This window comes from Columba livia, chromosome 1 (genome assembly GCF_036013475.1).
Source record: "Columba livia isolate bColLiv1 breed racing homer chromosome 1, bColLiv1.pat.W.v2, whole genome shotgun sequence".
Taxonomy (NCBI): domain Eukaryota; kingdom Metazoa; phylum Chordata; class Aves; order Columbiformes; family Columbidae; genus Columba; species Columba livia.
The window spans coordinates 168,715,759-168,725,597 of record NC_088602.1 but is presented as its reverse complement, the minus strand read 5'-3'; the positions used below and the strand labels follow the sequence as shown (position 1 = coordinate 168,725,597).

The 9,839-nt window shown below is 46.1% G+C and overlaps 1 protein-coding gene and 1 long non-coding RNA gene across 6 annotated transcripts in view; both read left to right on the top strand.

Moving 5' to 3' along the window:
- Positions 1-7: 7 nt before the first annotated feature.
- On the top strand, positions 8-1,447 carry LOC135576843 (uncharacterized). Its single transcript, XR_010468557.1, has 2 exons — positions 8-211; positions 570-1,447. It is a non-coding gene; the product is annotated as an uncharacterized LOC135576843 (long non-coding RNA).
- Positions 1,448-7,489: 6,042 nt separating this feature from the next.
- The window catches only part of BLTP3B (bridge-like lipid transfer protein family member 3B), a 60,294-nt gene continuing 57,944 nt past the window's right edge, over positions 7,490-9,839 (top strand). For 2 of the 5 annotated variants that reach the window (XM_065043782.1, XM_065043790.1), the window contains exon 1: positions 7,499-7,734. In XM_065043782.1, the coding sequence (XP_064899854.1) occupies positions 7,691-7,734 (44 nt within the window). In that variant the 5' untranslated portion in view covers positions 7,499-7,690. Of the gene's footprint in view, positions 7,735-9,839 lie in introns of all 5 variants that reach the window. The other 3 variants (XR_010468494.1, XR_010468498.1, XM_065043774.1) reach the window with 3 other exon arrangements.

Here is a 9,839-nt window from a genome sequence, read left to right as displayed (position 1 = left end):
CGCCCGCCGCTCACGTGGTGCCGCTGACGCTCGCCGAGCTGCGGAGGCGATTGGCCACTGCGGAGGCGGGTGGGGCGGGCGACACGGAGTGACCGCTCCGCTTCCGCCAACCGGCGGCTCCGGGCAGCGGGAAGGGGCGGTCGCGGGTCAACCCAACTCAAGCGCAGCCCTGCGGGGTGGCGGCCTCCGGCGGGGGCACCGCGAGCACGGGGTCGGTAACGGGAGGGCCTTTCTGCGGTGTGTGTGTGTGTGTGTGAAGTGATAGGTGCCCCGCTGAGGGAGGGCAGCGGCTGCTGCCCGGGAACCCAGCGCACCGGAGAGGAAAGGTAGTGCGTGAAAATCGCCTTGTGAGAACTGGGCGTGCAGCGGGGGCCTTCTCTGTGGAACATGTTGCAAAATGAAAAAGGAGATGCGTTCTTAAATTCCACTGTTTTTTGTAGGTTTGCTGCTATAAACACACTTTTATTCTAACTAGTACGTTAATAAAGTACCAGTGCTATTGGTATTCGCTGTCACTGGCCAGCTTTTGTTCTACAAAAGTCTGTGTCAAATACCACGTATCTTTATAGAAGCGCAGAACCGTGAAACAGCTGGTGGGAAACTTGGAAGACCATATGACCCAAACTAATGTGGGAAGAGGAGACAAAATGGAATGCTCTCGCACCCTCTCCAGCTGTGCCTTGAAAACCTCCACCAATGATTCTACTGCATCCCTGAGGAGGTTGTTGCAGTGGTTGCTTGTTCGGACTATAAAAAAATGCCTTGTACCAATCTGAAACTTCTGGTGCTGCTTATACCTTTTGCCACTTGTCTTCTCCTTGTGAAGAGAGGCCTCCATCTGCTGCCACCCTTTAAGTACTGGAAGACTCTGATGAGGTCCCCTCTGAGACTTTTCTTCTTCAGGGAGAGATGACCTAACTCCTCAAGTCTTTGCTTGCAGAGCAGGTTCTCCAGCTCTCTGATCATCTTGATGGCCTTCCTTTGGACCATCTCCAGTCTGTCCATGTATTTTGTGAATTGTGGAGACCAGAGCTGGACACAGCACTCCAGGTGTGGCCTGACAAGTGCTGAGCAGAGTGGGATGATCGTGTCTGTCTCTGCCAGTAACATCCCTGTGTATGCATCCCAGGATCTGATGTGCCTTCATTGTTGCAGTGTCCCACTGCTGACTCCTTGTTAGCCATCAGCACCCTCCAGTCCTCTTCAGCAAGACTGGCCCATCGCCCTGGGGGTCTGAGCCTGTCCTGTGCTCTGTGTTTATGTCATCTCAGATGCAGGATCTTGAACTTGTCTTTATGAAGAATTTTTCTTTATTTGTATGTTTCACTTGCCATCACTGGTGTCGTTGTTATCCAATAAAACAGGAAGTCAATGACAGTTTTATATCTGTATGTAATTGGCTTTCATGGAAATACCAGAACTTAAAAATAACTGCTACTCTGTATGATTACTCTTTATTCTAGCAAATATCAAGTGTCCATCCATAAGCCAGGACGTTCAGCAGAATGCACAGCAATCTGATTTTAGACCAATCCTCTTTATGTGCTTGTCAGTATCTTAAGGGCAGCATCCTTAATCCCCGTTCTAGCAGATCTGTTCTTTGGTTCTTGAGGAGAGGTCACAGGAATTATCAAAAGCCTGTTTTTCCAGTTCTGGAATTTCTGGATTCTTTTAAAGAACACTGTAAAGCATTGGTTGTTATTCTTTGCCCACCGACAGGTATAGTAAATTTTGATTTTGTAGTTAAAACCTCAAATACACAAAACATAGAGTTGTAACAAATGCTTTATTTATTCAAAGTATTACAGGGAAACATAAAACATTGCTCTTAGAATCACATAACTTCATCCTTTTATTGATAATACAAAGTTCTTACAAGAAAAATTTAGACACAAATCATTATAGCTATTGCTAACTTTTGCCTTGTGAAAATAAAGGTGAAAGCCAGACATTAATTAGTTTTTCCTAGATATTAGCTCCAGCTCTGTGAGATTTCATCTGTTATCATTCAATAATGACTTGTATTGAATTCAGAGATTCTTCTTCTTTTTTTTTAGGACCTACAGGACAAGTGCCAGGCTTTTAGTAATTTACTGAGATTTATGTGTAGTGGTTTATATCCATAAATATTTAAAATCTCTTGGAACTGCAGTTGGTATATTTACTGTCACTGCTAACTGAGGGCAACTTACATATTTATTGAGTTTGTTTACATATTCACCAGTATATTGCGATGACACTTCTGATAATACTTTCTGTTGTTGTTGACAGAGTAACTAACAAAGACAAAGTAACACAGCAAGGACATGTAAATATGACTTTCAGGCAAACCTCTTACATTGCCCCTTACAATGGCTTAGAATTGATATTTTATGAGTAATTGTCTGTCAGACTAAAGCCTTGTGCATCTGCATTTGAAGACAGACCATTATCTTTTGCATTATCCATATGCAGCCATGCTGAATTTCTCATTCTAGAAGTATGAAACAAAGCACTCGCTGAAAACAGATCAGAACTTCCTAGGTCACATTGTATTTCTTCTTTTCCCACATTTTCCACTGCTTTATTCAATTTGAAAAACAAATAATATTTTTGTTAATTTTGTGACCTTGATATTTCCGAAGTCACTTGGGCTGTAGTTATCTTGTGGCTTTTTTTTGGTCCTCTTGACTCCATTCCAGTTTTTACAGTTATGGAACCCACATGACCACATGAAAAGTCAAGCTCCATCTGCACACCCTATGGAAAGCACACAGCTGCTGCTTTGCGCTGCTCTGCAGGAATGTGCAGTCTCACAATTATTGAATTTGCTGGTTGTTTGGAGCATCCAAAGAAAGTTATCCTTGAGGAAGAATTCATTGCATCCTTAGACCCTGGCACAGGGGGGCATTGTCCTGGACTTAGCATCCATAAATGGAACTCCATGCACCTTTCTTTATCCAGGTGATGGTGAAGGGCAAGCTGGTGGATGACACATCACCTGATGAGGAGCTCTGTATATCCTTGGGTTCTTGGGCCTTCTACTGAATTGAAGGAGGTTGCAAATATGCCCTAAAGATTACTCGTGGCAAATATAAGCCAAAATTCCTCTTTGAGATCATTTTAGTATCCTGGATACACTCATGCTTGGTGACATAAGCAACAGCTGCTCCACAAGGGAGGGGAGCCAGGAATGGAGGGGGACACTGTGCCAGCAAGGCAGGACCACGCCAGCCAGGGCCTGTTGCACCACCCCCACCCAGGAAGCAAGGCAGGCAGGGGGTCGGAGGGCAACCCGGAGGCCAAGTCTTCAGGCAAGTGTGTGATGATGAAGCAGGTCCGAGGTCAAACACAGAAGTCAGTCCTCACGTCAGGGTCAGGATCAGGTCTGGCGGGGTGAACCACAGCCAGACATAGCCCAGGCACTACCAGGCAGGTCCATGGTGACCAGGCAGGTCTGAAGTCAAGACGGAAAGTCAGTAGGTCAAGGTCCAGACCAGCAGGACCCAGATCAGTGGGATCCATGGCAAAACGTGATGATCTGCCACTACAGCTGCCCCTTCTTTTCCTGTGACAGAGTTTTTCCTCACTGGGTGTCATTTTGGCAAATCAAGGGCCTTGGTTGCTAGGTGAACAAACAAAACAATGTTCAAAAGTGCTAAGTAGACAGGAAGGCTAAGCCACTCTTTCCTCTTTGTGGTCATATTAGGGTGAGAGCTGATGACAACAAGGTTCTTCATAAACAGTTGGCTTCCTCTTCTCAAAGCAGGAGTCAGTCTTTGAGACTTCTATCAAGCACCAATTTCACATAGTGGTGGTCTAATTAGCCCGAACATGCTAGCAGAAATTCATCTGCCTGCAAACATGTGACTGTGATTTGGAGAATCAGCCCAAAGTCTTAATAAACAGTCTGGGGATATCCTGATTTTAATTTGTGTCAGGCTCTAAAGAGAATTGTCAGATACTCTGTTCAAACTGAGGGATAAGCTGGCCTCCTTATCTAATTCCCTGAGGTGGGGGGTTGATCTGTCCATTTACTCTCCATTCCTCTGTTCAGTGTGCTCCAGGAGATGGGGAAGAACATGAGGTCACGATTCATATCAACCCTGCCAGACAGGAATATTTCTGGTTTCCATTCTGATGTCAGTGAAGAGCCTCTGGACTTTCCCTTTTCTGCCAGAGCTATGTTTGCAGGACACTTGAAAGGGAACACACAGCATGGGTCCTGCTTTCCATGCCCCTCGTATTTTCTTTCTTGATAAGAAGCTGATCCGTCATTATGACGAACATTGTTTCTCCAGGACACTGGTAGAATTTTTTCTGGTTGAGAAAACTGAACTTCAAACAGGAATAAAAGTGTTAGCTTCATACACAGCTCATTCCCACTTTACAAATATCTTTAAAGAATCTAATGAGGTCAGTATTACACAACTGACTGATTTTTTAAATGCCTGGAAAAATCAATTGAAAAATGTTCATCTCCTGACCTATTTCCTCAACTATCACTGCTTCATAGTTCTGATTTAAAGGTCCTTGGGGATTTCATTCATTGCATGTAAATTATTAATGTTATGTGTATAAGAAGCAAAGAAAATAGTACCAAATGTCTTTCCTCTGCAGCTCCAGACTATATTCTAGAGCCAGCAAACCACCATTCATACAGAAGTCACATCTAAAAATCTGGTTAGTTGTACAACTGTTAATTTTTTTCTAAGAAATGAGAAGATATTATCTCAAAATCAAAATAATCTGTAGGCTTTACAGTTACCACAGATACCCAGAGAAATGTGAGGACCTGGAGAAAAACCTGATTTTATAAGTATAGGGGTTTGAGTAATTGCTGAGAAAGGGATTAAGGGAAATATTCCATATGTGTATATACATCTGAATTTATTGCCATACTTAATAGGTTTCTGTCATAGAATCATTCCGGTCAGAAAAGACCTCTAAGATCAGAGTCCAACTGCTAACCTACCACTGCCAGGTCCACCCCTGAAGCATGTCCTTAAGAGCCACATCTACACATACCTCCAGGGATGGTGACTCAACTGCTTCCCTGGGCAGCCTGTTCCAATGCCTGACAACCCTTTCTGTGAAGAACTTTTTCCTAATACCCAATCTAAACCTCCCCTGGTGCAACTTAAGGCCATTTCCTCTCATCCTGTCTCTCATTACTTGGGAGGAGAGATCAACACCCTCCATGCTACAACCTCTTTTCAGGTAGTTGTAGAGAGTGATAAGGTCTCCCCTCAGCCTCCTTTTCTCCAGAATAAACAGCCCTGGTTCCCTCAGCCGCTCCTCATAGGACTTGTTCTCCAGACCCTTCACCAGCTCCACTGCACATCTCTGAACTCTCTCCAGCACCTTGATATCTTTCTTGTAGTGAGGGGCCCAAAACTGAACACAGTATAGAAATAACTAACTTACGCTTTTTCTATGGATAAACAACATTTAATCCAATTCCTTGTATTCCTTAAACGTGTTCATTAGAGCATAAGCAAAACAGCGCTGGGTGCGCGGGGGATTCACTCCGCCCAACACGCACACCTTTAACAATAAGAAGTGTGCTTAAATACAGTATGGTATTACATATTCATAATGACCCCAGAAACGCCTATACATATTCATGACCTTTCCCCGCTTTTTATTAAAATGAGTCTCAGATAACCATTTACATATTCCCCTCCTTGACCCTCCCCTGTTGTGCCTGCACAATGTCACTTGGTGAATTTGAGGAAGGGTCTTTAGGGGTCTTTGGATGAAGGCTCCTTCAGCTTCGTCACAGTGGACTTTTTACCTTTGGCTCGTTAGAAGGAACTGACTGGAATCCAAGCTATCAAACCGACTGGAACCAGACTGGTGCCTCCTTTTTGCTGTAAATCTTGGCTATCTTGTCTCCTCAAGGTTGCAGCTGGTGCTGTAAAACTTCTTATCTCGGCATTTAATGAAGTCCTGCTTTTTTTTTTTTTTTTTTTTTTAGCACAATTAGTTACATACAGCTCTAAACTAGATACTAATTATGTGGTTTAAAATGTTAGCTTGTTAGTAGGCCCTTATTCTATAGTTGCTTAACCTTTAAAATGTTAGTTCATTCTATCAATATAACTTCCTAAACAAGTTTCATAACTTTTTACATAGAACGTAACCACCTTTCCCTTTTCCAAGTTCAAAGTCTGTGCCTCATTTGGTTATACCTGTAAACATTAAACACCTTAGCATGAATCACAACTGCATTTTTCACGGTATTCAAGATGCGGCCTCACCAGTGCTGAGTACAGGGAAATGATCACTTCCCTAGCCCTGCTGGCCATGCTATTTCTGATACAAGCCAGAATGCTGTTTGCCTTTTGGCCACCTGGGCACACTGCTGGCTCATGTTCAGCCACCTGTTGACCAACATCACCAGATCCCTCTCTGCCAGGCAGTTTCCAGCCAATCTTCCCTGAGTCTGTAGCGCTGCCTGGGGTTGTTGTGACCCAAGTGCAGGACCCGGCACTTGGCCTTGTTGATTCTCATACAGCTGGCCTCAGCCCAACCATCCAGCTGGTTCAGATCCCTGTCAGTAAGCTTTCCTTCTCCTGGTGCTGTAGGAGAGTAGCCATCCTGGCTCTAAGTGGGACCAATAACAGGCCCAGGAGAAGGTGTGTGGCTCTTTGGGCAGGGCTTGCTGTCTGAGCAACTCTTCCACCTTCCTGTGGAAGAACAGATGGCAGAGTTGAATTTGTTGCTTTTGGGGTTGTTTGTTTGCTTAGCATATGATTTTGAAATGATTGGGGATTCTACATGGAAACAAATTTGAGCATTGCTTTTTGTAGCTGGAAATGAATATTGCTTATAAAAGAGAGGGGTAAAAAGGATAAACACCTCAGTTGGCTAATCAAGGTGAATACATTATTAAAGAACTAGAATAAGAGTTTACCTGAAAAACTTGAAGTAACTTGATATTGCTTCTGTGAATGAACTCTGTCAGTCACTTGCAGCTCCTACACTGAGGAAGGGCATGATCTGCAGATATTAATGCCAAGCATTAACATATATAGGTAGTATACATTTAATCAAGAGGAATTCTTGCTGCATATTTTTTTTCATATAACACATTTTAGTGGCACTTTATAACAGATTTTCAACAAAAAATAATAACTGGTATCATTCAACTGAGGGGGAGGCAGAGGCCAAGCCTACGTGGAAAACGCTCCCCAGGTGGGAGGGAGGCGGGATGGAGCCGCAGGCGGGGTACAGGCGCTTTCAGAGTTTTGGAGGTGGGAAGGCTGAAGAGGGAGGACAGCAGCAGCTGGCTGAGGAGTGCGGAGCAAAGGCGGCCGGTGCGCGCCGGGGAGGGCTGAGGCTGTAGGCGCTGGCGAGGAACAGCGACGCTTCCCATGCGGACCCCGGCTGCAGTGGAGCGGCTCCTCCCAGGGGGTCTGCGAGCTGACGGGAGGAGACGCCCCTTCCCCGCCTCCTCCTGACCGGAGACGCCGCTTCCCGCTCGGGGCGGTGTCTCTGCTCTGACCCTCCCATTGCCGCCCCCACCCCCGGCCCCCGTCACTAGGCGATGCTGCAGCTAAGATGGCGACGCCCGCCAAGTGAGTGCAAGCGGAGGCAGCGGCTCCGCTCCCGGCGGTCTCCCCGCCTCGGGCAGGGGGAGGCGGAGGGATGAGGCGCGTCTCCGGTCCCGGCTGGTTGTCGTGAGGGGCGCGGGCCGGCAGACGTCATGGCGGGGATAATCAAGAAGCAGATCCTGAAGCATCTCTCCAGGTCAGTGGGGCACCGTGCCCCGGGTGGGCTGAGGGCTGTGCGGGGGGGCGGCGGCAGCTCCTGGCTCCGCGCCTCCGGGGCCTGGCGTGGGGCGTGGGGACCAGGCTTCACGCAGCCCAGGGAAGGTGGAGCTGGAGCCGCCTCCTCGGGGTGACCGGCCGCTTGTACGGGGGTGACAGCCGCGTAAGCGGCCCCTAGGCTTCTCGCTAGGTGCCCGGCGGCGCAGGGGGGGCCAGCACCCGCCTGAGGTGAGGAGGGGGCTCGGTCCGCCTGGCGGAGGAGGGAGTCTCCGAGTGAGTCACCGCCGGGCTCCGGTCGCCTCCCCGCCGCGCCGGGCAGACTGTGCCCGCCCCCGCCGCACGGCGCCGAACCGAGCCGGGCGGGGGTTGCAGTGGCAGCGGGCCCGCGTCCCCGGGGAGGCGGCGGCGCAGCCCCTTGGCGGGGGGCGCTGGCGGGGCCCGTGGCGGCGAGGGGGAGCGTGGAGAAGGATGGGGGACAACCCCAAATCCCCTCGTAATTGGAAGGCGGGAGGGGGTTACACAAGCCGCCCCAGTTCGACTGGTGGCGGGGGGTGTGGGAGCGGGGTGAGTGTCCTTGCACGTCCGGTCGCGACACGTGAGCACTTGCAGGGCCAGGTGCGGCCGGGTAACAAAAGACACGCGTGTCCCTGCACTCAAGGGGATTAAACAAGTTTGACGTTTTCCCAGTGACTGAAATAATATCTAACATGCCTATGTGCTAAAGAAAACAAACGAACAAAAAACCTCGACTGTAAATTTTGTAGCTGTCAGTGTCGTGTGCTTGAAAGACGGAAAAACTGCACAAAACACACAAAGTGATTAATACAATTTAAAAAGCCACATTACGTTTCTCTCGTCTTCTAAAGAGAGACAAAAACCTGTTGGGTACTTGATCTGTCATGACACCACAGTGTTGTTATTCTTCAGAGCTTACTTGTATAAAATAAAAAGTATAACCTGAAGTATTGGTCCTTTATTTGCTTATTTCCCAGGTGTTTTATCCTATTTTTTTGTGTGTGTGGTGTTTTTTTCTTTTTTTTTTTTTTCTTTCTGAAAGGTGTTTATATTAATCAGAGCTAATAAATAGAGATAATCAAACAAAATGAAATGACAGTAGTTTTACTAATCTGTTGACAATGCACAGGGAAAACACCATTTTAATTCCAAATCCTTTGATATCTATCCACTAAATATGATGTACGAAGCAGTAGTAATTTTTCTCTTCCACTCATGAGTTTTGTAGCTGGGAATGCTGGTAAAGAAATCTTGTCTTCATATGAAAATAACCGAGCACTGCACGGATGGAAATGCAGTATGAAGATGTCATCAGCCTTGAGTCAGTTTTCTAATCAGAAACGTGTAAGGAGTCACCGGCCTTAATTGGCTGATTCAGCTCGCTTCCCATAGTGCTATTTAGCAAGCTGTATGGAAACAGAAGTGATCTCTAGTCTTGGTGCTAGTTTTTCAAATACACAGGTGCATAGATTAGAATGAAGCACCTTTTAGTGCTGATAAATCTGTGTTTCCTTTCTTGTGTGGTGTGATAAAGCTCATTGAACGGGACAACGTTAATTGATTGTGACAAGTTTTGCCATTTTTAAAAAGCCTATGGGATGTATGTAACAATCTGAGGCTTCTGGAAATGAGCCTCGATTTCAACTTACACTATGTTGACATTAAAAGAGTATGTTTGCTACCTAAAATATAGACAGTATTATTATTAAGCCCCTTACTATGGGTATTCTTAACCACATGGTCAGATAATATCTCTTCTCCTTGCACAACTGGTGCTTCGCTGGTAGCAGAAGTTGGTTACACAAGAAAACAGACTTCAGGTGATAGGAGCAACTGTAAATCTGTTGGCTTTTTAAATTTCAGGAACTTTTTTTTTTTTCCCAACAAAAATGATATTGTTGTTCTGTATTTCAGGGTTTTCTTCAATATAGTTTATAAGAACATGATTATAGTATGCTTCACACACTGTTTTATTTCAGTCTGGAGCCAAATACATGAGGAATTTCCTGTAATACAGGGGATACTAAATGACACTTTCACTTTGTGCTCTGGTACTAGATTGGTTCCTGT